This window comes from Podarcis erhardii, assembly GCF_964252035.2.
Source record: "Podarcis erhardii genome assembly, chromosome: 11".
NCBI lineage: Eukaryota > Metazoa > Chordata > Lepidosauria > Squamata > Lacertidae > Podarcis > Podarcis erhardii.
The window spans coordinates 47,416,664-47,444,303 of record NC_138501.1 but is presented as its reverse complement, the minus strand read 5'-3'; the positions used below and the strand labels follow the sequence as shown (position 1 = coordinate 47,444,303).

The 27,640-nt window shown below is 45.2% G+C and overlaps 1 protein-coding gene across 3 annotated transcripts in view; it reads right to left on the bottom strand.

Moving 5' to 3' along the window:
* Positions 1-27,640, bottom strand: part of MYO5B (myosin VB) — a 296,838-nt gene that overhangs the window by 15,972 nt on the left and 253,226 nt on the right. Inside the window, exons 28-33 of one of the 3 annotated variants that reach the window (XM_081881337.1) lie at positions 22,926-23,165; positions 22,065-22,165; positions 15,670-15,747; positions 9,735-9,933; positions 3,824-3,917; positions 335-478 (exon numbers count right to left, since the gene is read on the bottom strand). In XM_081881337.1, coding sequence (XP_081737463.1) covers positions 335-478; positions 3,824-3,917; positions 9,735-9,933; positions 15,670-15,747; positions 22,065-22,165; positions 22,926-23,165 — 856 coding nt within the window. The remainder of the gene's footprint in view (positions 1-334; positions 479-3,823; positions 3,918-9,734; positions 9,934-15,669; positions 15,748-22,064; positions 22,166-22,925; positions 23,166-27,640) is intronic. The other 2 variants (XM_081881338.1, XM_081881339.1) reach the window with 2 other exon arrangements.

Below are 27,640 nucleotides of genomic sequence, written 5' to 3'. Positions count from 1 at the left end.
CTTTACATGGTCGGACTTCCTGGGACCACCACACAAAACAGAAAGTGCACCTTAGTGCTTGAATTACCGGGTGGAAAAGAGTCTCCCCCCCCCCTTTTTCCTTCAGCAACAGCCTACTTCAATAAACTTGGTCCCATGGCTTGGCTGGAAATGGGGTTCACCCCTACCCCATTTCTATTGTTTCAGAGCAAATATCCTTTCCCTGCAGCTGCCCATTACAGGGCAACTTCAGTAGATGTTGACAGCCATCTTTCAGGGAAGTGTGCTTGCTGTTACTCGCCTTCCTACCGGGGAATCTCTGAGGTTTAATAACAAGCAAAGCCAAGAGCATTACCTGTAATGAGATTTTTCACAAGTAGCGGCTCATCTTCTTTGCAATACTCCAGCATTCCCTGGAAATCTTTCTCCTTCCTTTGGACAGTGACCTGTCTGTTGAGTTCATGCCGCCGCTTTTCAGTCTGTTCGACAACTTGATCGGCTGCAAAGAGTAAACAGATGAGCTGACGCTGAATCAAAGTAAATTGCTAAATGATCAATGCTGCGCAGATACCTTACAGGCAGGCTTAAAGCAGCAGCCTTGAAAAGCAGCTAGCGTCGTTTGGTTTGGTTTGGTCCATTTCAAGCCAGCGGTCTCTGAGAGAGGACTGCTGCAGGGAGATTTCTTACCTGTGATTAGAAGATCAGGAGTGGGCCACAGAATTGCACACTTCCTTCTCACCTCCCTTGGCATGAATTCCACTGCCCACTTTAACTGGGGCTCAGTGTTGGAAAGGCACCAAAGCTAACTGAACTTGGACTGATGTCTGTGCTTAAAGGTAAAGGGACCCCTGACCATTAGGTCCAGTCGTGACCAACTCTGGGGTTGCGGCGCTCATCTCGCTTTATTGGCCAAGGGAGCGGGCGTTTGTCCGCAGACAGCTTCCGGGTCATGTGGCCAGCATGACTAAGCCACTTCTGGTGAACCAGATCAGTGCATGGAAACGCTGTTTACCTTCCTGCCGGAGTGGTACCTATTTATCTACTTGCACTTTGACGTGCTTTCGAACTGCTAGGTTGGCAGGAGCAGGGACCGAGCAACGGGAGCTCACCCATCGTGGGGATTCGAACAGCCGACCTTCTGATCGGCAAGTCCTAGGCTCTGTGGTTTAACCCACAGCGCTACCCGCGTCCCATGTCTGTGCTTAATTTCTCACAAAAAGCCGATAAAGTGAGGCTGTGTCTGTGTCATCTCTCATCAGACTATGGGTGGGGCGCATGGCGCCAATGAATCATAGAATCATAGAATCATAGAGTTGGAAGAGACCACAAGGGCCATCGAGTCCAACCCCCTGCCAAGCAGGAAACACCATCAGAGCACTCCTGACATATGGTTGTCAAGCCTCTGCTTAAAGACCTCCAAAGAAGGAGACTCCACCACACTCCTTGGCAGCAAATTCCACTGTCGAACAGCTCTTACTGTCAGGAAGTTCTTCCTAATGTTTAGGTGGAATCTTCTTTCTTGTAGTTTGGAGCCATTGCTCCGTGTCCGCTTCTCTGGAGCAGCAGAAAACAACCTTTCTCCCTCCTCTATGTGACATCCTTTTATATATTTGAACATGGCTATCATATCACCCCTTAACCTCCTCTTCTCCAGGCTAAACATGCCCAGCTCCCTTAGCCGTTCCTCATAAGGCATCGTTTCCAGGCCTTTGACCATTTTGGTTGCCCTCCTCTGGACACCTTCCAATGATTTAATGCTCCTCCATATGGAAGCCTTACTTGCACACAGAAGGCTAGCGCATGCCTCATCTCCCTTGTTTTCTATGCCCAGGTAAGTATTTTAATACACAGAAGCATTCAATGAGATGAGCCTTCTTCTAAGGTCTGGTATAGCTTCAGCCCAGGCTTACTTCCCCCAATCTACTGTGTGTGAGAAAGAATCACAAGCTTTACAGGTGCCAAGAGTTGCATGCCCTGTTGTTGTTATATCCTCCCCTTTCTTGTCCATTCCTTCCCTACATGAACAAAAGAAACCTCTCCAGGGACTTTCGTAATCACACTTATGCAGGAGCAAGCAGCTCTGAACCAAGTGGGAATTACTTCTAAGTATACGCACCTGCTGATAAAAATGGATCTTGTGATCACTCATAATCACAAAAAGTTGCATCACCATCAAGTCCATCAATGGACCGAGAAGCTCACTGCTAATTTGCAGGTAACTGCCAATGGCTACAGATCCCAGACACTTATTTATTTGGATGCTATCATGTATTTATTTTTTAAAATTTGATTTACTGTTACAAATATATCCCATTTTTTCTCCAAGGAGCTCAAGGCAGTATGCATGGTTCCCCACCCCCCTCGCCATTTTATCCTCACAGCAACCCTGTGAGGTGGGTTAGGCTGAGAGACTATGACTTGCCCAAGGTCACCTAGCGAGTTTCACGTCTGAGCAGGGATTTGAGGCCTGGTGTCCCACGTTCCATCCCAACACTCTTTTATCACAGCGCCACACTGGTTCTCAGTGTAGTAAGATATGGCAAGCTGCCCTCTTTATTGCTTTGTTGTTGTTTTGTTCCTGTTTTTTATCATGTGCATTGTGTTGCTGTACTGTGTTTTGATGTTGTGAACCATGCCAAGATCTATGGATGAAGGGCTGCTTACAAATTTAATAAATAAATAACCGTCCTGTGAAATGTGAGAGAGACGATCTGGCCACAACAACTGAATCGTATGTGCAGCCCACCTTCCACTCTCAAACCTGGTCCAAAGTGCTCATCATTAAGTCCTGACTTCCTGGATTGGTCCCTAGTGGACAACTCGGCTGCAGCCATTAGACAAAACTGCTGTGTTCACAGGAAAAAGAGTAGTTCTGTTCTTTAACCGTACAGGGAGATGGTGACCGTACTGATGCTTTTTGCATGTTATTACTGTTTAAAGTGGCTTACCATAGAGGATAACCACTGTGGCACCCTGGTGAGGGGCGCAGCCGTGGTATTTATTAGGAAAATGGATATTAAGGCACAATTCAAATAATGTGGCAAGTGCCACTTTGATGCATGTAAATTACAGTGACAAGAACCATCTGCTCCAGCTGCCACGATACAGAATCCCCTATTCATTAGCCTTAATTTTATTTAATGACCAGCTTTCCAAAACCAGTCCTTCGGATCAAAGCCTGGCGTAGCTAATCGATCTGTCAAGCCACCAAGATAAAAAGAATTACAGGGCTGCACAGATGTCTTCTTTCCATGATCCTTTCTTGCTGAGGCATTTCAACTGCTGCTGTAAATATACAGGGTTCCCTTAATAGGTGCAATTTATCCAGGAGGCACCAGGAGGTGGAGTGCTTCCTCGGTACTAAAAATACCAAAAGCCAAAGGAAGGCAGGACCGAAAAGGGCCACAGGGAGGCACCATGAGAACTGTTTTTTTAAAGCAGTCCAGCTCCTGTCCCTTTTTATAGGCAAGAATTGAGCACCCCAGTCTATGAAGACTGCAGGATGCTATAATGGGGATGAGATTACTTATGGCACCTATATACCCTTGTATCCTGACAACATCTACCCTGAACTACCTACCAAATGAATAGCAACAACTTTGGCTCTTAAGGTCCCTGACCGTTCCTTCCCCCTATGCATAACTCTCCTTGGTCTTCCAATCAATATCCTGATTTACACCTTAAAATCATATCAGCTGCTGCAGCCTCATAGTTTCTGGCTTTCTGTTGGTTTAAAGATGCACAAGCCGCTCAGTTGCACCAAACTCTCTGTTATGGGGAACGAAACACAACGGAGTTCTGTTGACTTCTCATCTACAGCAGGAACATCTCAAACCAGACCTACCTTCATAATCTTGGACTTTCTTCATGTAAATCTTGAGCTGCTTTTTCAGCTTGCTTTCATTCTTCTTTAGTTTTTCCAGCAGCTCTTTGAGATCCTGAAAGACAGGAATGACAGATGTAATCAAGTTAAACTGCTTCACTTGGCTAACAGAGCACAAGTCTGTGTGCGCTGCTGCCAAACGCTCTGCTTCAGCCGTGCAAACACAAAACCAGCAAATGGTTTGTGGCACTCCCTTTACTGATTTGCATTAAAACAGTCCCCAGCAAGGGCGTTCCCACTTTGAACAGGTAATCAGAAAACATGCTAAAATGTGATAAAAGGGCCTGTCATAGCTAGAACCCCCCCCAGTGTTGCATTTACCTCCAAGGGTTTGGCGTTTCTCTCTAGCTACAGGGCGTTCCAGTTGTATGCCCTTTCCCAGGGCTTTCCAGTTGTATGCCCTTTCCCAGGGCTTACAGCTTAAATTTATGGGAGGCATGAAAATGACTGGAAATTAGAAGCACTAACAATTCCACTAATGAGTATGCAAGGAATCCTGGTTTGGCACACCCAGTCCATAATGCTGTTCTGTGTCCTTTCCACATTCATTCACAGGGGTGGGGAACCTTTGACCAAATTTGTGGGCCTAATTTGGCCTGATGCAGGTCCACACATCAGGTGCGGAGCAAATAGAGACGTACAGCAGATAGGAACCTTGCAGAAAGCAGCATTGAAGGCTTGGTGACCAATCAGGAGATGGTTCCCATTGTGCTTTTTGAGGTTTTCCTATGGGTAATTCATGGTTGTGGTTTCCTGCTTGTCAGTTTCCCTGTTCACATGGCAGGAAATTATGTGATAGGAAGGGGTGGAGCTAAAAAGCTCACTGGTTCAAGGATTTCCATATGGGGCGCTCCCTCAGTTAAAGTTTATACCACAGTCAAACTGAGCTGTGGTTTAACTGAACATGCAGCCTGCTGTAAAAAATGAGGTATATTGTTAAATTAAAATGAATGATTGGAGGGGGGACTTATGGCAATAGAGAACAGAAGAAATGCGTAAGCAAGAGTTAAATATGGATGATTGTCAGAGAAGTTGAAGGAAGTCCAAAAGTATGGAATTTGTGAAAATTTGGATCAAAATTGTATATTTATGTTAAAAATTAATTAAAAGTATTTTTTTTTTAAAAAAAAGCCACTTCTGGCAAACCACAGCAGTGCATGGAAACGCCGTTTACCTCCCCGCCGAAGCGGTACCTATTTATCTACTTGCACTTTTGACGTGCTTTTGAACTGCTAGGTTGGCAGGAGCAGGGACCGAGCAACGGGAGCTCACCCTGTTGCAGGGATTCGAACCGTCGACCCTCTGATGGGATGCAGGTGGTGCTGTGGTCTAACCCACAGAGCCTAGAACTTGCAGCCTGCTGGTGCATGCTGCTAAAAAACCACTGGTGGTTTGCTCTTCCCCGCTGCTTCTAGGAAACAAGCCATGAGCTGTGGCATGAGTGTCACACCTGAACCTGGGTTTGTTTTGTCCAGAGAAAGCATGAGCAGTAAGCCCAAAACAAACCTTCCTGACCACTCACAGTTTGGTTTGGAAATAATGAGCCTGGGATTGGATATAACGCCAAGCCCTACGATGGTTTAGCTCCCAGAAATAGGACCAGGGGAAAAGCAAAACACCTCCAGTTTCAGCAATGTGCATCAGTGCACACTGCACATTCACCTTGAAGCCACAGCTCAACTATGGTCTAAAAGCAGTGTGTGAACAAGGTCACAGTCTTCATGGGGTAAATTGCTGATGCATGCCCATGAATAAAAACTGCTAGAGTGTGGTATTTTGGGCAACTGGACCAGAGGGAACAGGCTTCAAATCCCTGCTCAGACACCAAGTTCACTGGATGGTCTTAGACCATGGGTAGGCAAACTAAGGCCCAGGGGCCGGATCCGGCCCAATCGCCTTCTAAATCCGGCTTGCGGACGGTCCGGGGATCAGCGTGTTTTTACATGAGTAGAATGTGTCCTTTTATTTAAAATGCATCTCTGGGTTATTTGTGGGGCATAGGAATTCGTTCATTTTTTTTCTTTCAAAATATAGTCTGCCTCCCCATAAGGTCTGAGGGACAGTAGACCAGCCCCCTGCTGAGAAAGTTTGCTGACCCCTGTCTTAGACGAATCACAGGCTCTCAGCCCAAACTACCTCACGAGGCTTATAGTGAGGATTAAATGGAAGAAGCCCAATTTCTAAGCTGAACTGAGTATCTAGAATGAAGGACGAGGCACACAGATACAACAAATAAAATCAGCAGAAAGGTCTAAGGAATTTGTTGCCTCCTTCAGCCAGAAAGAGGTTGTCTGACTTTTTTTTTTAAAAGAGACCCTAAACACACCAGCAGCTTTTTAAAGCTGTACATTGATTTCACTTTCAGGGTCCATTTCAGTCTGCACCAGAGCAATCAATCATGCGATGTGAGCTTTTCATATAATAGTAAAGTGAGTAATTTGTCAAGTTGTTCAGGGTGAGGCTGAATTATTTTAAGGAGCCAGTTATCGTGTTCTCTCTTTCCTTGCTGCTCGACTGCCTGCCTGATCTCACTGTAATGTTATCAAAAGCTTGATTCCGTGTAGAAGATTGAGACAGTGTGGTTCAGCAGTAAAACACACACACACAACCCCCCCCCCCAGATTATACCATCAGCAGTCTGAAGCAGTAAAGCCTTCCTTGCATGTTTGGGTTGCAAGTACAGTGGTGCCTCGCAAGACGAAATTAATCCGTTCCGTGAGGCTCTTCGTATAGCAGTCTTTTCGTCTTGCGAAGCAAGCCCATTGACAGCTTAGCGGATTAGCGCTATTAGCGGTTTAGTGGCTTTTAGCGGATCAGCTGATAAGTGGCTTAGCGGCTTAGGAAAAGGGGGGAAAAGGGGGAAAACCCCCGCAGGAACTCGCAAGACATTTCGTCTTGCGAAGCAAGCCCATAGGGAAATTCGTTTTGTGAAGCACCTCCAAAACGGAAAACCCTTTCGTCTAGCGGGTTTTCCGTCTTGCGAGGCGTTCGTCTTGCGGGGCACCACTGTAGAGGGAAGGGGAAAAGAAGGCTGCATTGTCTTCTCATTACATTAGATACATAGTGGTTTCTTCAAGTGCAGGGTTTAGGATTTTTAAACACACATACGCACACACAAATTGTCCACGTGATTCTCAAATCTGGAACAGGACCCTAGTGTCAGCGTTAGGAGTGCTTTAACCGTTTGTCCCCTGCTGTATTCCCAATCCAGATAAGGCCTTCTATACCGGCAGTGGGGAGGGGTGTGTGTGTCTCCCATTCACTTCAATGGATAATTTTTTATCCTAATACCAATTTAAGGCATGTTCCCACCAATACTGACTCAGACTGTGGTGGCAAAGCCCCTCCACCCCCATGCTAGATTCGTGATCTAGATCAGTTCCCTGCTCACAGACTGTCAATTTGTATGAAACATTTCCATGCCCCTGCTTCTGCCAACCTAGCAGTTCGAAAGTAGATAAATAGGTACCGCTCCGGCGGGAAGGTAAACAGCGTTTCCGTGCGCTGCTCTGGTTCGCCGGAAGCGGCTTAGTTATGCTGGCCACATGATCCGGAAGCTGTACGCCGGCTCCCTCAGCCAATAAAGCGAGATGAGCGCAGCAACCCCAGAGTTGGTAACAACTGGACCTAATGGTCAGGGGTCCCTTTACTTTAATGTGACATATAGTTTGATCCTCAGCTGTGTAGGAAATCTATGCAAGGCTAGCCGCCTGTTTGTAGTTTTCGCACAGTGCCTGGAGTTTAGAGACGCTTTATAAGTACTAATTAAAGCTGTGTGTGCAAAGAACAACAATCCCGGCAAGAAAATGGCAAGTGTTTGTTTGACAGCCCTCGATTGCTGGAGCTTCTGCCAACGGGTTAAGCAATAAGCAGGTCTCTCCATGGCATGCCACAAAACCTTGCTCCCAACATAAATAATTACATTAAGAACAATCAGGGAATTAGTGGTTTATCTGACAAGGCTTCCTCCTACCAATTATTGCTTGTCAATCAGTCAGTCTTTGTTGCCCTCTGCTAGCCAAAGAAACAAGCTAAGGTCACTGATTCCCGACTTCCAGTGGAAGCAAAACACCGTACCTAATAATTTACAATTTGCCACCTCAGTGCTTTTTGCCACAGTTCTTGATGTTCATATTTAAATGATTCTGACACATCTGCTTGGAAGTGATAAAAGTTTTCCTAATAAGATGCCACTGCGGAGCACAAGCAGAAGGCAAACTGATCCCCATAAGCTCTCTACATTCTTTCGCACTAGAGGGCCCCCTACTCTACAGACCGCAATATCTCCAGGTATAAAGCCATAGCTCAGTGATATGCTCTGCATTCAGAAGTCCCAGGCCCAATCTATGGCGTCTCCGGTTAAAAGGATCAGGTGATGGGAAACACATTATGCCTGAAGTTCTGGAAAGCTGCTGCCAGTAAGGAGCAGGTAATGCTAGGCCAGGAGTAGCCAATGTGATGCTCTCCAAATGTTCATAGAATCATAGAGTTGGAAGGGACCCTGAGTCCAACCCCCTGCAATGCAGGAATCTCGAGTAAAGCATCCATGACAGATGGCCATCCAACCTCTGCCTAGAAATCTCCGAGGAAGGAGAGTGCACAGCCTCCCTAGGGTTCCATTGTCAGACAACTTTTACTGTTGTCGAACCACAACTTCCATCCTTCCTGACCACTGGCTATGCTGGCAGGGGCTGATGGGAGTCTCACAATATCAAGGGGGCACCACATTGCCTATCTATGTCAGTGTTTCCCAACCTTGTGCCTCCAGCTGTTTTTGGACTACAGTTCCCATCATCCCTTGCCACTGGTCTTGCTAGTCAGGGATGATGGGAGTTGTAGTTCAAAAACAGCTGGAGGCACAAGGTTGGGAAACACTGATCTATGTGATAGGCTGCATGGACCAGTGCTTTAACGCAGCACCTATGTTTCTCTCTCCTGCTATGGAAATCTCCCCCTCTCAGGACGCCACATCAGGGACATACAGTGGTACCTCAGGTTACATACGCTTCAGGTTACATACGCTTCAGGTTACAGACTCCGCTAACCCAGAAATATTACCTTGGCTTAAGAACTTTGCTTCAGGATAAGAACAGAAATCATGCAGCGGTGGCGCAGTGGCAGCAGGAGGCCCCATTAGCTAAAGTGGTCTTCAGGTTAAGAACAGTTTCAGGTTAAGTACAGACCTCCGGAATGAATTAAGTACTTAACCCAAGGTACCACTGTACTCTACACCCAATATTGACCATGGTGCCGCACAACTTAGTTATCCCCAACATCTTCCTGAAACATCTGCAATGTATCTATAAATTATAAGGAGCTGCCTTAGGGTTGATGGTCCGTATTGCCCAACGCTGGGTAGAATATCAATCCTTTGCAGCCCTGCTACGGATTCAGACATTTGGCAGTTGCTTAGTTACTGTTTTGAATACAACATGATTTGTAAGCTGCCCTATGTGGGAAGTCGTCTCCTCTGCACACAAAATGGTTTGCATCTGTATAGTGGAAATGAAAGGTCTCACCTACTGGGCTACTACACACAACCATCTCCCCAGACAGTACGAGACGGAGGGCGGGCTGTTGCACCCATGCATTTCCGGCAGGTTTCCCACTGACATCAGACTGGCCACTGTGAGAACAGGATACCAGATTCAATGGGCCTGTGGTCTGATCCAGCATGGCTCATCTTATTGAGCCCTGCCCTGGAACGTAACTGAAAGGAGACTCAGACATTACAAGAGAGGGCAGTTCCAAAGGCAGAGGTGTACAAGCAGCTCTTTCCTCTCCCATCTCTGAGACAGGGTCTTTTCTCCCATAGCACGATTGCAGCAATCCACAGCAAGAAGAGCCAGGGATTCTGCCAGCCCAAACATACCAGGTTTTCGCTGGTCAGCCGCATGATTTCTTGCTGGATTCCGAACTCCACTTGGGCTTCTGGCGACAGCTGCAGCGTCTGGAAGAAGACCTCCTGCTGTTTCTCCATCTCTTCCCTCAAGGTGCCCATTTGCTCCTTCAGAGTTTCTACTTCCTCTTCATGCTCTCTCCTCTGATCCTGGAGCTGGGCCTCAAGGAGCCTGAGGGTGGGGGGCGGGGAGGCGAAGTGGGGGAAGACAGAGAAATCACAAAATCACTTGACCTCTCAAAGCCAAGGTCCGGAAGAAACAAAGAAACCGCACAACAACTGGACACGAGGGATACGATTAGGATAGCCCAGCCAGCAGAGCATGAGACGCTTAATCTTGTGAGTGTGAGCTCCACGTTGGGCAAAAGATTCCTGCTTGCAGGGGGTTGGACTAGATGGCCCTTGGGGTCCCTCCCAACTCTACAATTCTTGGACTCTATGAACTACTATGGGTGGGGCATGGATTCTCAGAGAGGGAAATGGGCCCCCTTTAAGAGTTGAGGGCAGCTGCTAGGTGACAACACTGCATCAGCTCTGAAGCCACTCTCCTGTAAAATATTTCTGTAAAGCCAGCTGTGGTGAAGAACTACACACTAAGGAGTTTATATTGGGCATAGGTTACGAGCTGCAAGGATTGTCATCGTTAGGTATTGAAAGTTCTTTCCAGTGCTACGCTGTCAAATTGGCCTCAAGTGCTGGTACAGCTGAGGATTGTATGAGGTCAAACTAAGAAAGATAACTTTACTGTGGTGTGGTCTGATTTTATAATATTTACTAATATTGAAGAGCATGGACAATCCCCATTACAGGCATACAGTAAAGTTTGGTTGACATAGATTATCCTTTCCTTTTCACACAATGTATCTAAAATAGCAAAAAAAAAAAAAAAAAAAAAAGAATTTTCATGTAGAAACTTTGTATTTTATTTTCAAATCATCCATTCTGAGACAAATGAATAGCAAACTAACCTTTCCGATGGGTATGTTTTGGATATGGTATACACTGAAGAGTTTTTGATTTATTCTTGATTTTTTTTATTTATTTATTCACTGAAGAGTTTTTGATTTATTCTTTAAAATAATTACCCAATTTTGTTTTATTTATCGTTTTTTTCGCCTCTCTTTCTTTCAGTTACTTTATCCTGTGTCAGTTTGTTTCATTGAAGTGTATAATGTTTTGACAGCGGCAATATTTTTTCACTTTTCTTTTTATGCGTTTTAAAGTATACTAAAGATGAATTAAAACAAATGCAAAAACTCTGAAGTCACTCCAGCAAGAAGGAAGCAGCCAGCCACACTTCCGGGGGGGGGGGGGGCGCTTCTGAGGGATTCATGCAACTGTTAATGGTGGAAGCCTTTTAAAAGTTATTATCATTACATTACATTATATATTTATTTATACCCTGCCTTTTTCCCTGACAGGACTCGAGGCAGCTCAAAATTAAGAACTGCTAAAAACATAGAAAAACCAATAATTAAAAAACAATTAAACGTTGATAGAATTTAAAAAAAATTATACATATAAACAATCTATTAAAACCACACCAATAATTACAATAAAGACACCACAGCACCAACCCTTTCATTAAAAACAGCCAGGAACTGTTGGAACAAGAAGGTCTTTGCCTGCCAGCGCAAGGACAACAAGGACAAAGCCAACCTAGTTTCTCTTGGGAGGGAGTTCCAAAGTTGCCGGGCGCAGCACAGGAGAAGGCCCCTTCCTGCTTCTCCACCAAGCCAGGACTGAGAGAGGTTCCCTGCCACTTCCCCTCTCTGAAGGAGAAAAGCAGTGTGGCCATAATTGGGGAGGGGGCCAAAGGTAATTGGCCCAGGACCCCCTCTATCTCTATTAGATAGATAAGGCTTCCTTCATTTTGTAGAGAGGGGTAGCCCTCATTCGTCTTTCTCAGAGGTAGTGACTGATTGCTGGGGGTAAGCTCATAGGAGCCAAGGAGTCTCCAGTTCAGGATAAATCTTCCCTACGGATTGAGTGCAAAAAAAGTTTAAGATTGTCTGAATAGGGGTAGTGGTAGGCCACGTAAGTGCCAGGTTCAAAGAGACCAAAGCACACATGCCAGGGGCCTTTGCAGGAAGGAATGCCTGTGCTTTAGAGCATAGTTAAACTATGGAATTTGCTCCCACGAAAGTTGGCGCTGGCCACCGACATGAAAAGGATTCAAAAGAGAATGAGACATACGAATGGAGGATACAGCCATCTGTAGTTACTAGTCGAGTTGGCTATGTTCTACCTCAAGTCCAGCTTGCAAGCTTCTCCCATAGACACCTGGATGGTCACTGTGAAAGCAGGATGATGGACTATAAGGGTCCCTGGCCTGATCCAGGGGGGTTCTTCTTATGGCTGTTGACCTATTGTTCTTATTAGAAACTTAAGTTCTTATTTAAAAACTGCTTTTCCTGGAAAACTGCTGCAAGGAGGGTGGGTGAGTCCCACAATCTCCTCCCTATAAACAACTGGGCCTGCAAGTTATGTTGCCACGGATCCTGCTATCTCCACATCTCTGGGGGTCTGCTAGAGTATCAGGGGAGCAGGCCTGAAGGGGCTGGCTGGGCCCAAGATCCTTCCTGCTACCGACTTCTGTTGTATTAATTCCAGAGAATGGTGAACACATTCTGAATTTGGATACATTTTAACCCAAGGGAACCTGGTCCCTCCACCCTCCAAAAGATATCACCTTATTTGTCTTGTACCTCAAATTGTCAAGCTATTTTTCTGAATTGGTCTCTTATTCAGAAGATGAGATATGAATTATTTCTGAGGTCTCTTTAAAAGGTCTCCAGGTGAGGCTTAAAGCGCCATTAAGTAATTTTGAAAACCTAAACACTACATTTATGAACTCTGTTGTATCCTGCTGTACAAGAAAGTTTGAAATGCCTATATTATTAATATATATATATATATATATATATATATATATATATATATATATATATAAATATGTGATTTTATTTTAAAATGAGGCAACTTGAATAATGGAAGTTATTCAAAGGGTGAAAGAAAACCTACACAGACTGTGCCAAAGGGAAATTAAAACCATGGTTTTCAATAGCAAAGTGGAAGAGAGGCTTTAAATCACAAAAAATAACCCTCTTCTAAATGAATGCACACTGTGTAATTCTGCACACAAACAATAAATTAAGGAACATGCAGCACTTTCCGTACCAGGGGTTGCGCGAAACAATTCTTTGCATTTCTGACTCCTTTCCCACCCGCTCCAGCGAAAAGCGTGATTCATCCCTGAAAAAGGTTACAGCTTTCCCGTATATTCCTGCACTGTTGGGTGTGCTGGTAAGGTTAACATTTGGTAAGCTAAATTGATTCTTAAAGGTGCCAATTAGAGTCTGCTAAATTGAAACCTCGGCTACTTAACCCCCCCCCCCAAAAAAAAGCTTTTCCAAGAGATTTTAAAAGCAAGGCTGCAAACATTCATCAATCTGTTCTGACAGCCTGATCTAGGCAGGTGGTAGAACCCTAAGGTTTTGAGTAGGTTGAACCACTTCGCATTGCAAGTGTGTGTGTGGGGGGGGGGGGTGCCTTCAGAATTATTCCCCCCATGTTTTTTAAGGGCTCCCTGTGCTTGTTTTATCAGCACATATACCTTAAAAAGGCCTCCCCACAAACAGAAAATCAGAGCAGCCTTCTCTCTGATTTACCTGTTTTCTACTTGCAGATAGCTGGAGTCTGAAGTGGTACAGTCCACTCCTCGGGACTCTACCTGCAAATGTAGACTCAGCAGTTTCTAGACACTGAGTTTACTAATATAAGATTATGATCAGCAGCAAGGCAACCTGGGAAGCTATTCAAGGCTCAAGCAGCTTTGGCCCAGGTTCCAAAGGCATCCTTGTAGGTGGACCTCTTGACATGACTGGCTCACTCCCTGGGAAAAAGTTTGCCTGGGTACCAAGACGCCAGCTTGCCGCGAGGTGGTTTTGTGTATGTAGGCTACTATAAACCGAATTCAACAACAACAACAACAACAACAAATGCAGCATGCCAAAAGCTGGATTTGGGCTAAAACAACAGGACACAGTAGTGCAAAGATGTGAAATGCTGGGATGCTTGGGATAGAAACCAGCACATGGTAACTGAATTACCGTATTTTTCACCCCATAGGGCGCACCGGCACATAGGACGTACCTAGTTTTTTTTTGGGGGGGGGAATAAAGAATTTTTTTTTATTTCCACCCCAGGCACAGGGCTGGGGCGGGGGAAGCCCGAGCTTCCCCTGACCCCAGCCCCCAGAACAGGCTGCTCTCCGCAAGCCGTGGGAGCCCGGCGGGAACTCCCGCGGGATCCCCAGGCTTGCGGATAGCTTCCTGAAGCCTGGGGAGCGAGAGGGGTTGGTGCGCACCGACCCCTCTCGCTCTCCAGGCTTCAGCAAAAGCCTGCATTCGCCCCATAGGACGCACACACATTTCCCCTTCATTTTTGGAGGGGAAAAAGTGCGTCCTATAGGGTGAAAAATACGGTGCTGCATGCATAAAGCTCTTTGTGGCTGCCTTAGTCAAGATTCATGCAAAAGACATCTCCGCAGAAGGCATGCTATCAGTGCCAGATTATGGGCTGTACTTTAAGAAAGGGGATGGCACGTACAGAATATATGCTTAAGGTCCACAAAATCCTGAATTGGCCTTCCTGTTCATATATAGGCTTTGTGTGCCTTTCCACATGCACACACAAAGGCAGCACCTCCCTTCTAAGAATCTCAGCACTAGATTTAAATACAAGAGCAGGTTTTTTAGACCTTGTAGATGTGTGAGAGAAAAAGGCTTGGAAGCATTTTCATGCCCTTGATTTGTCCTCTTTTCTCCTCAGCTGTTCTGTTCCTTACAAAAAAACCAACAACAAATACCCCCCACTCCCTAGTAATAATGGAAATGGAATACACTGAAAATGTAAGATACTTAGAAAATTGATCGGAGGCTTCTGCATCTACAACTCGCTAGTGTGTGAAATAACATCTGTACAACTGGAACAAGTGACAAGGTGCCTCGGGAAAATATGAAGATATATGGCTGAAATCATTCTTTTATTTCACTACCATATCAAATTGATGATAGAGTACTGTATAGAAATTGAAATAGTGTCTATCTGTATTAGTCTCACACAATGATATACTGCAATATGCATGCATGCTGAAGGGTGTGCAACATTTGATGCCCAGAAGAAACATTTTAAAAGTTTTGCATAAATATCCAAGAAATAAGCTACTGTATGCAAATATCCTTAATTACCATTATTTATTCTAGAGGAAGAACTACCTTAGCCAGTTTAAGAAAAAAAGAAACACACACACTCCTCAGATTCAGGGCTGGCTAGCCCTGGCAGGCGACCGTTTCCACTCTAGAAAACTCAAAACTAACTTAGCTGGTCGGCCAGCACCCAGAAATTGCCAACAGGACAGTGGTGTAGTGTGGGGGGTGCAGGGGGACCGGCCACACTGGGCGCAGCATCTGTGGGTTAGGGTTAGGGTGCGCAAATCCACAGGTTAGGGTGCGCAAATCCAAGGGTTAGGGGGCGCAAATTACTTGCCTTGCCCCGGGTGCTGACAACCCACGCTACGCCACTGCAACAGGATGCCCATGGATGACAGTGTGCCCACCATTATTTGTTGATGAGTGATAGTTGATGCTATCAATCAATCAATCAATCATTCAGCCCAGCCTGTCTCTGGTCTCTGTATCCCTCACACACGGATCTGGTTCCAGTCACTACCCAAGTGGCAAAGCTGGATTTGACATCAAAACAGCTCCAAAGGAATCCAGTTTGGGGTCTTTGTGAATTATGTCCATTTCCAGTTCCACATGAAACTGAGGGGAAGGAGAAACACTGGAAAGAGACAGTAGGAAAAGGTCCGAAAGGAGAAGGAAAAGATGTAAAAGTATTTGACCTGGCAACTTGCTTTAGACCCTGATAGGCCAAGCCGAGCTCTCCATCTTCATTCAGATACCCCCAGTCCTCAGTCTTGCTAGAAAGAAAGGACAGAGGAAAGGGAAAGAGAAGTGGACAGGAAAGAAAGATAAAAGAAGCGTCAGCTGCAAGAGATGGGAAGAATAAGGAGGCCTCAGCTGCATTCAGGCAGACAAGCCCCGTGTCAACATTACAATCCACACATTGTAGTGGGCAAGGTGGGGGGAGAAAAATCATGACCACACCTGCTGTTCCTGCACCCTCAGCATACGTTATGCACCTCTATGAAAATATCATTAATGTGTTGCTATCAGGTGCAATCACGGCCACCCCCGCCCCCACTGCTTGATTATGTCTGCACAGAATTGCAGTTTTTAAAGAAAAAGCACCATTACAGTAAGGTGATAATGCTGTGAACCACCCATCCCACATGTTAAGAACAGTTTTATGGCATCTTACCCTCAAAACCCACCCAATAAATTCTCTCTCTTTCACCCACCCACCCACCTACCCCTCCTCCAATGGCCGACATTAATAGGAGAGTGTTGACAACTGGGAGATCACATCTGCCCCAATGTCAAACCTGAGCTGTATTTCACATAAAGAGGTGTACAGAAGAGCATTTTTCAGTTGCTAAACAAATGTAGAGACATATGCTACTTTGGCAAACCTTGATTATACTGAGAATATAGCAACTGACTGTGTCTGAGTCCTTAAAGGGCCCAAATTTTAGTGCCAGGGCCCTTAAAAACTGCCCAGCTGGTTTGAGTGTAGCACCTGCAGTCACATTTTCTTATTCCAGCTGTGGCTTAAGAGAGATGGGTCAAGCAAGGACCAGCCATGGTCCTTTGGCACAGCATCATCAGCAACATCATCTGCTTAGCAACAGAACACTTGCCCATTAATGTGCAATGAGTTGCAGTGCTCAACTACCACAATATTCAGATATTACAAAAGGAAGAAGAGCAATTAACTGAAGAGCTGGGTCTGGCTGCCACATTAGGGACACGATGGGAGACGCACCCCTTCGCTCTGCGAGAAAAATGGTTTGCCTCACTGCCCTGAAATAAAGCAACCGAGATGCTCAAAAACAATTCCAGCTTTGCGATGCTGGCACCCTCCCACCATTTTATACTGTTCTGCTCGTCTCCTCTGAGTGTTAATGCTACAGCTCAAATCAGGAGCAAACTCAAACGGACGCCTCCCCGCAAGCAATGGCTCCACCGAAGAGAAAATTATGGGGAAAAAATGTTATGGAACACGTACGAACTATTGGAGAGGTATGTCCTATTGTCACCAATTTTGTTACCCAGTCCCTGGGACAGTCGCAGTAGGTGCATTTGGGCTGCCAGCATAAAAACTGGAACAATCCCTGTGCTGGCTATGCAGGTTATTGAATCATTGAATTGTAGAGTTGGAAGGGACCACAATGGTCATCTAGTCCAGTGTTTCCCAACCTTGTGCCTCCAGCTGTTTTTGAACTACAACTCCCATCATCCCTGACTAGCAAGACCAGTGGCAAGGGATGATGGGAATTGTAGTCCAAAAACAGCTGGAGGCACAAGGTTGGGAAACACTGATCTAGTCCAACCCCAGCAATGCAGGAATCTTTTGCCCAAAATGGGGCTCGAACCCACAGCCATGAGATTAAGAGTCTCATGCTCTATTGACTGAGCTATCCCCCTACCCCTAGTTTGGCACACAGCTGACATTTGTAGAAGGAAGCCATCCCCCCCCCCGCCCCAATTCCTGGATTATTGTGGAATGAAACTAATTCAAGGACATTTCATTAGCCTTGAATATAAAGTCTGGTAAATGACAAGCCCTGGGCATTTATAACTCCTGAACCTCCATTTGCAAATGGAAAGCAGTTAGGGCTTGTATCCATCAAGGAAGCAAACCCCTGTGGAGGCATCTCTCTTGAGCCTATGCTTTTAAATTGATATTGTCCTGCTGTTTATGAGCTGATCTGACAGAAAGGAAACATTCACAGAGTAGATCTACAGAGTGGAAACATGCAGATTGTGGAAGAAAAGGCTGCTGAAGGACTGTAGGCAACATGCAAAATTATTTGGGGGCAGGAGTAGCCAATGTAGTGCTGGTAAACTCCCAACTCCCATGAACCCCAGCCAAAAGTGAGGGAAGATGGAGTTGCAGTCCGACAACACCTGGAAGGGCTCCAGGTTGGCTTCCGGTGTTTTAAAGGTGCCAAAGTCTGTTGCAAAGCAGACCACAAGCTTTTTAGGTGCATCAGTGACAAGAGTTCAGGACAGAGAGCCAAATGGCAGTGGTTGTCAAATGGACTGGAACTCAAGCAACTTGGCCAGTTGCCAAGGGACCCCAGTATGGATCCCACTCTGAATTCCACTTTCTCAGAGAGTGGTTTGGTAGCCTTCTCTAGTGAGCGGTTGGTGACTTTTAACTAAACAGCAGGAAGAACTTTCTGACAGTAAGAGCTGTTTGACAGTGGAATGGACTCCCTCGGGAGATGGTGGATTCTCCGTCACTGGAGGTTTTTAGGGAGAGGTTGGATGGCCATCTACCATGGATGCTTTAGTTGAGATTCCTGCATTTCAGGGGGTTGGACTAGATGACCCTCGGGGTCCCTTCCAACTCTACAATTCTATGATTCCCAGCAACAGCTTCTCTCTACACATCTCTGCAAAATTGGATTTGGGAAGCCATCATTTTCTTTTAATTATTATTTTTTAAGAACGGTTTAATTGAACAACATAAAATAAAAAGTGAAAATAAAGAAAAGCTATACTATATCACTGAACAGTTCCTTTGCTTCCACAACATTTACAAACACAGATGATAGCTCAAGTTTGTAGAAGGTAGGAAAGGTGATGGGATCTGGGGAATACTATGAACACGAAGCTATCTAATTACAGTCAAATAAGTATTTAGATTGCTTGCAGCAATTTTATGAATGTTCCAGCTTTATCTATCCAGTCTCTCCCCCCCCCCTCCCCATCTATTCTCTCCCTCTTTCGTTTTAGCGTGCTTTCATGGATAAAGGGATGGGAGGATACTCATGGGAGTGATGTAAATCTCTCTCCCTCTTTTCTGTTATTGTAAAAGGAAGACACAAATTCAGGGTATTAAGCTCAGTCTGCAGGAAACCTGTAATCAAAGAGGAATCATGGCTGAGAGTTAAGATACAAATTTAGCAGCTAATGTGGGTGATGGGCAGCCAAGGACATAAGATGTGTATATATTAGCTCATTTTACCATTATAAAGCTGGTGGTTTGCTTTTTCCAGCCTCAGGGGAAACAGCTTGGCAGCCCTCCTATTAAACATCTTCCCTCAGCATGGTCTATGAATTATTACTTTGATGTAAGTAGTGTTTATAACTCTCGTGTACTGCTACAAAAGCTATATTCCACTGTAGCTTTGACACAGAAGGCGTTCCAACCACTCTGCAACATGGTGGATTGAACTAGTTAAGTCTTGAGCCAGGAACACCATATCCTAATGTTGGATTTGAATGATACCTTTTCTGTATAAGCAAACTCAGCATTGATGTGGCTGGCAGAGCATCAATACTGGGAATCACCGAGCAGGGCTGGGAGAGACCCCAGTCTAAAATCCTGCAGCACTGCTGAAAGTCAGTGTGAACAATACTGAGCTAGATGGACCAGTATAAAGCATCTTCCTAATAACAATAACAATAATAATTTTATTATTTGTACCCAGCCCATCTGACTGGATAGCTTCCAGCATATGCAAAAACATCAAACATTAAAAACTGTCCCAATACAGGGCTGCCTTCAGATGTCTTCTAAAGGTTTTATAGTTACTTGTCTTCTTGACATCTGATGGGAGGGTGTTCCACATAGCAGGGCAACTACCAAGAAGGCCCTGTCGGGATTCACAGAATGCTGTGTGAGATAGTAAGTCTGCAGGCTTGAGTTTGCTAGCTGATGCAACTGGCTGATTGCATCAGCCTGCAATACTTTCTATGGAATTGCTGGGTCAGAATGACTCAACAGTAATGTGCTGTCAGTTGATTGGCTGTCATCGGTTTAAAAGGGAAACCTGTCCAGCGGTAAAGGGGTGGTGTAGAGGAGTGTGGTCAGAGAGAAAGAGTTAGAGGTCTTCCTGTTTGCCTTAAGGTGCAGTCAGATACTCTATTTGACTGTATGAACTGCTCGTGTGATGGGATGCTATGATCCTACACATGACTGTGGCCTGATGGGAAGTCTTGCTTCGAAGCTTCGCTTCTGTACATGATGCTGCACAAACTGTTCTAATACTAAGACATTCACTCACCACCTTAGAATGTTCAGTTCACATTGAGTTCAGGAAAAACATTGTACTTTGACCTGTTCTTAAATGCATAGTTGATCACATCTACGGAACGTGCTTGTTATGCTCTTTTAAGTCTCCTATATCAATCACTAGTAATTGTTTTAAGTCCTACTATATTAATCACAAGTTATAATTTAATTAGGAGGTTTTCATGCCTGTCTAGTTTTGTGCTCCCTTTCCCAGCCTTTAATCTATTGGTGATTAATGCCTGTATGCAACCTTTGCTTTGTACTTGTGTTAACCAATCAGCAATAAGCACATACGTGGCAATGCTGTAATATTCAATAAAAGGGACTCCCCGAGACTTGCTCGAGAGGTGCCTCCCATATGACGCTCACCACCTGTCTGTCGTTATTTCAACCCAACACTCGTGTATTATAGCCTGTAGATATTTGTATATATAAAGGTAAAGGGACCCCTGACCATTAGGTCCAGTTGTGACCAACTCTGGGGTTGCGGCGCTCATTTCGCTTTACTGGCCGAGGGAGCCGGCATACAGCTTCCGGGTCATGTGGCCAGCATGACTAAGCCACTTCTGGCGAACCAGAGCAGCACACAGAAACGCCGTTTACCTTCCCGCAGGAGTGGTACCTATTTATCTACTTGCCATTTGACATGCTTTCAAACTGCTAGGTTGGCAGGAGCAGGGACCAAGCAACGGGAGCTCACCCCGTCGCGGGGATTCAAACTGCCGACCTTTTGATCGGCAAGCCCTAGGTTCTGTGGTTTAGACCACAGCGCCACCCGTGTCCCATATTTGTATATATAGCTCACAATAAATATACTGCACTGAAGAACCTGGAACGCTGAGCATTTCTGCTAAAGTGCTGCAAAGAATTCGCGACAGGCCCTCTGCCTGGTTCCCTGTAACTTTGCTTCTCACAGCGAGGGAACCAGCAGAAGGCCCTCCAAGGAGGAAGGCCCTTGGAGCTAGATCTCAGTGGCCGGGCTGAGCTTGCGACATTTTAACTGTTGTACGTTATCCTGAGTAATGTGTATGCATTAGAAGGGAGGGACATACATGTCTGGGGCGGGGGGGAAGGACACCCAACTGGCATTTTAAAATATCTATCTGTCTATCTGCCCATCCACATAAAAAGGAAGTAACTTTGGAGGTAAGAAAACAATAGACAGTGCAAGGGGATCAAGATGTAAGAAACAGTGTCCTGTTTGCAACATATTTCTTTCTTATCTGCCCAAAAAAAAAAGCTCAGGTTTGTTATTTCAAACTAATTCACATGACCCACTTGATGAAGGAGCAGTCTGAGTAGTCCATTGTCAAAACCTGGCGTGCAAAGTGGTCAACTCATTATGTATCTAATTTGCAATGCAAGCACCATCACTGCAAAGCTAGCGAAGGAGGGCTTAAGGAGCCTTCCTCGCTATTGGGTCCTTAGAGGTTGTTGGGGCTACAGTCCACATCATCCCCTGCTAGGGGTGTTGGGAGCTGTGATGTAAAAAATACCCGAGGACACAGTTTTGACTTGCAATCTCTATGTGTGTAAGAAGGGTCACACAACTGCTTTACCGCGGGCCTAATTCTATACTTCCATCCCCCCCCCACAAGTTCATTTCTCAGTACAACTCACCTGGCCGTACAAATTGACCCAAGATCTTCAACAGTTAAAGCCAAGTTTTGAAAGAAATTCTTCAGAGCCTTTCTAGGGGCAATGCAATTCTTTTTTTTAAAAGAAAAACAACCCCCTCTTGCTTTTTGAGCCTCTCTCATTGAAATGTTTCTGAGTTGTTCTCCACAATGTATGAGGTCTAGAAATTTATTTTAGGGAAAGGGAAGCCAAGATGCTCAGGATACCAATATCCCATGAAACAGCAGATTCTGTGCTTGTGTGAAAAGGCCACAAATAAGAACGATACACACTGAACAGTTTGTAGTTTGATGCTTCTGTAAGAAGAAGCAATCCATATTTTTGTTTACGATTGCACCTGTTGCTGGCACCCTGCATCTGATGACGGCCCCCTCAGTTACTTAGAAATGAACATAGGGTTCAGATTCCAACTTGTGTTGACCAGTAGTAATGCATAAACAAAGACAGGCTTACCGGTTTGTCTGACACACTCCATGATAGGCCTCTATGGCATCTTCTGGATCCACATGCTTGTCACTATTGGGCCAGCTGGTTTGCATGTTGCTGTTTGACTCCTTGAAAAAGAAAATTCTATCATGAAATATTTCCTCCCAGTCAATAATTTCCATTCCCTTCCCCACATGCTCTGCTAATTCTACATTGGTCACACATGCAACATTTTTGACATACAAAAGGTTTCATAATCATTATTATTACATTTGCGACAAGGTACATTCAATGTCTGAAGGAAGTCGGAAAGTGAACTGGAAGGGCCCAGTGGAATTCGGCCTGAAGAGAAGTTAAGAGGAAAGACGGAGGGCAGAATAACACCTATTTCAGTTTTATTCCTCCAAAGAAACCTGGGAGTTGTAGTTTAGTGAGAACACCAAGAATTATCTTTTAAGATTCCTCTAACTCGCCTCACGAAAATATGATTCCCTGGGAAAAATGAATGATTACTACACCAATTTAATATGAAGAATGGAAATTGGTGGCTGAGCCATCCTAGAACCGAGAAACCAGAACTGAAAAGGGGAAATTCATATTTCGTAAAATGGACCGGGATGACGACAACAGGGGACTGGTCACTTACATTTGCCCAGACCCTTCTTCTGATCAATTTGTCTTTGATATCAGTTCAGTCAATGCAGACAGACAGCAATGCAACTTGGAACAATTTGTTTCAAAAGAATCCTCCTGACCGTTTTTGGTTTTGGACTTGCCGTAAACCACTGTGCCCGACCATTGAGATACAGTGATAGTTGGCAACATGGTGAAAAGAAAGCACACACAAACACACACAAATGGAAGGACCTGTTTTTTCTTGTCCATTACCATATTTCTGCCTGCATCTTTTTGCTGGGCTGCCTTTATAATCTGTGTCCTTAGAATAAGCACCTCTTCCTTCCGCACTTCCAGCTCTTCGTTAGCAGACTTGAGCTGATTCAGGAGGAGGCTGTAACTATCGTGGACATCGTTAGAAGAGTTGTTCTGGGCCACCCGATCCACTATAGCTTTCCTCAGCTCGTTAAGGTCATTTTTCAGTTTCTTGTTCTCAGATTCTAACTCTTGCCTCTATTGAAAATGACATTTGAAAAGTCATCCCCACTTAATCATTTCTATAACTGCTGCTCTTGTTTTTCTCATTCCTTTGGAGAAGCACGTTAACAAAAAGCACAACGGGATGATCAGCCAGACTCAGCAAGTTTAACTGCGTATGAACACAACTGCATGCACTTCTTAGCGATTAACAGGGCCAGTCCTACCATTAGGTAGACTGAGGCGGCCGCTTCAGGCAGCAGATTTTGGGTGTCATGAAAGAGCAGACAACTGTTAAGTTACTTAATTTGTTGCATTTGTAATTTTACTGCCATTGTGGGAGAGAGGTACTGGTGGGGTTTTGTGCTTCAGGTGTCAAAAAAACTTGGTTGGCCTTTGCCGCCATTTGCTGCTCTGCTTCAGGCGGCAAAATGTCTTGGACTGGCTCTGGCTACTTAATCTTCCTCACATTGTACCAGCATGTAAAAAGGCGCTGAGAACCTGTAAACCATTTCAAAATCAAGGTACAAAGAAACCATCTCCCGCAGAATGCATAAGCAAAACCTTCTCAGAGAGGTCAGAGGAGCAATTAAAAGCTACACGTTATAAATTTTAATGAGTACACTATAAATTAAATCGCAACTACAGAGAAAAAAGAGGCCTTTGAGGTTTGTCCTGAATCTTGTTTTTCCCACAATTTAGGTGTTCCTAGGGCCTTAGCTGGGAGTGGGGGAATATCCTTCCTGCTCTGCCCTCAATGGAGTCAGTGGCCAAATATTTATTTAGAGTAGGGATGGTGAATCTGCAAATTTTGTTTTCTCTCAGTTTCTCATTTTTCCAAACTTAAATTCAGTTCTCCACATTTTCATATCAGCATGTGATAAAAAAAAGTTTTCACAAAATTTCTTTAGGAGTGTATTTTACCACCTATGGCTGATACATCGGCTATGGTCGTTCTTGGACAGGGAAAGGCTGGCCACAGTTATCCATGCTTTGGTAACCTCAAGACTCGGTTATTGGAACATGCTGTAGGCTGGGCTACCCTTGGGCCTGGTCCAGAGGCATCAGTTGATGGAGACCTGGAATACTGTGTACCACAATTTAAGAAGGATGTTGACAGGCTAGAACATTTCCAGAGGAGGGCAACTAAGATGATCAAGGGTCTGGAAATCAAGCCTTATGAGCAGTGGCGTAGCGTGGGTTATCAGCACCCGGGGCAAGGCAAGTAATTTGCGCCCCCTAACCCATGGATTTGCGCCCCCTAACCCGTGGATTTGCGCCCCCTAACCCATGGATTTCCCTAACCCCCAGATGTTGCGCCCGGTGCGGCCGGCCCCCCCTGCACCCCCCACGCTACGCCACTGCTTATGAGGAACAGTTGAGGAAGTTGGGTATGTTTAGCCTGGAAAACAGGAGACTGACAGGAGATATGATAGTCATCTTCGAATATCTCATGGGCTGTCACATGGAAGAGGGAGCAAGCTTGTTTTCTCCTGCTCTGGAGGCTAGGACCCGAACCTATGGCTTCAAGTTACAAGAAAGGCAATTCTGACTAAACAAAAGGAAGAACAGTTATGACACTAAAAGCTTTCAGACAGTGAAACAGACTCCCTTGGGGGGTTGTGGATTCTCCTTCCTTGGAGGTTTTTAACCAGAGGTTGGGTGGTCTTTGGCCATTATGATCTACTTGAGATTCCTGCTTTGCACGGGATTGGAATGGATGACCCTCAGAGTTTTTTCCAACTCTACAATTCTATGGTTTTATGATTCTATACTCATATTCACCAGGAGCCATTCCACTTGAGGTCAGAACAGCTGAACTGGACTTTCGGTGCCTACTGAATACTTTTATTATTGTTATTATTATACCAGCATTTTAACTGAAATTCGATTTTACAGTTTTAACTGATTTTTTTACTTTACATCTTTGTAAACCACTTAGGGACTACTGTAGTTAGGTGACATATAAATTGTTTTAATAAATAAATAAAAGAATCAAGCATTCAGAAGCAGAACATTGGCTTTTATTAAGAATGCCTGAATCTGCTTCCAGTACCGATCTATATTTAGCCCCAAATCTCCTCTTGCCCTAAACTCCATTCTTTGTTCCAATTGTTTTATGGGGAGCTGCGGTCCTATCTGCGAGACAGAAGCTTCCCATTTTATATTTTGCATGCACATAAAGGAGGATGGTGAACGAAACACGAACTCTCTTGAAGGAGGCCTGCATATTATGGTATTATCTACCATTAACTATTTTTTGTGAGCTGCCAAGAAAACATGAATTATTATGCTGCCTATAAACACAGTTATTAAATAAATAACTTTTTTAAAAAACCCCAGTATATTTACTGTTTCTAAGGGAAACTGTTCCAGAATGACCAAAAATTGCTAAGAATCTTCTTTTTTTCCCACCTCCTTTGGGTGCCCGAAAAATAAATGGTTGCAGTTGATGCACATTAAAGATTTATCTTCAAGTTGCGAACAGCTCACACATTAATCATGAGCCTAACATACAAAAAGAAGTCCAAAATGCAACAATTTCTTTTAAAACCTCTTACTGGAGCAAGAAAAAGGGGTGGAGGTGCGGAGAAAGAGAAGAAAGAACAAATTCTATTTATGTCAACACCATCTGTAAATAATTTTGCACACAGATAGGAAAATTGGTAGAAGATGACTTAAGAAATGCACTACATTGCCAAAGGGAGGTGACAGGAGGGAAAGGAATTGGTAGTATATGTATACAGTGGTACCTCGGGTTACAGACGCTTCAGGTTACAGACTCCGCTAACCCAGAAATAGTACCTCGGATTAAGAACTTTGCTTCAGGATGAGAACAGAAATTGCACAGCAGCGGCACGGCAGGCCCCACTGGCTGAAGTGGTGCTTCAGGTTAAAAACAGTTTCAGGTTAAGAACAGACCTCCGGAGTGAATTAAGTACGTAACCAGAGGTATCACTGTATTTCCTTGATGCTCAGAAAATTGTTAGCCTGAAGAAAATGCAGTGCTCACTTACACCTTGTGCCTTAGGTAAAGGTAAAGGGACCCCGACCATTGGGTCCAGTCATGACCAACTCTGGGGTTGCAGCGCTCATCTTGCTTTATTGGCGTACAGCTTCTGGGTCATGTGGGCAGCATGACTAAGCCACTTCTGGCAAACCAGAGCAGCGCATGGAAACGCCGTTTACCTTCCTGCCTGGAGCGGTACCTATTTATCTACTTGCACTTTGACGTGCTTTCGAATGGCTAGGTTGGCAGGAGCAGGGACAGAGCAATGGGAGCTCACCCCGTCGCGGGGATTCGAACTGCCAACCTTCTGATCGGCAAGCCCTAGGCTCCGTGGTTTAACCCACAGCGCCACCCGCGTCCCGACCTTGTGCCTTACACAGCAGAGTAAGACAGGAAAGCAAATTCAGGCATGGTCAGTGTTTGGATAGGCTACTGCAGGGGAATCTCTTATATATGCTGACTTAAGTCCCATGATATAAGAAAGGTGGGATATAAATGTACTAAATAAAATAATGTGTGAATCTTCAAAAAACAGGGGCATCCATCATAGGGCATCTCTAACAACCGCCTCAAGGTTGTGGCTGGCATCCATCTGTCTTGAGAGACAATAGAGTGCACTTCTGGGGATGAAGTCAAACCTCCGTGTTAGCAGCACCAAGGTGACCTCCCCGGGACGCAAGCCTGGGCAGTGTGGTTGAAGGTCCTGGGCTGCCCAGACGACAAGACCCACCTCTTGGTCTCACTGATGTGGTCCAAAGAAAAGCCGAGCAAGACATTGGGTACCAGCTTGGCTGCAGGAGTTGTCAGAAGGAGGTAAACAAGGCGCCATCCAACGCTCTTAGGGACTCCACTCCTGATTTGTGCTGTGTTTACTCCTTAGCCTTTTCTTCTCCCAAAGACATCCCTCAAGCCAGCAGAGGTTTAGGATCAGAGTTTTCCTTCTTCTAGTGGGCTACCTTCCCAGGTTGATGAGCCCCATCTATCCCCCCCCCCCACTTCCCTCTACAGCACATGCAGAAACTGCCTTCTTGACTGCTGGACCCACTTTGGTCTTGTCCACTCAATCCACTGGAGGCTGTTTGCGTGCAGGTAAAAGGTAAAGGTAAAGGGACCCCTGACCATTAGGTCGAGTCATGGCTGACTCTGGGGTTGCGGCACTCATCTTGCTTTACTGGCTGAGGGAGCCGGTGTACAGCTTCCGGTTCATGTGGCCAGCATGACTAAGCCGCTTCTGGTGAACCAGAGCAGTGCGCGGAAACGCCATTTACCTTCCCACCGGAGTGGTACCTATTTATCTACTTGCACTTTGACGTGCTTTCGAACTCCTAGGTTGGCAGGAGCAGGGACTGAGAAACGGGAGCTCACCCCGTCACGGGGATTCGAACCGCCAACCTTCTGATCGGCAAATCCTAGGCTCTGTGGTTTAACCCACAGCGCCACCCGCATGCAGGAGAAGTCCCTAAATCACCAAGGATTTGAGACCCATTGGCTCCCCTCACCT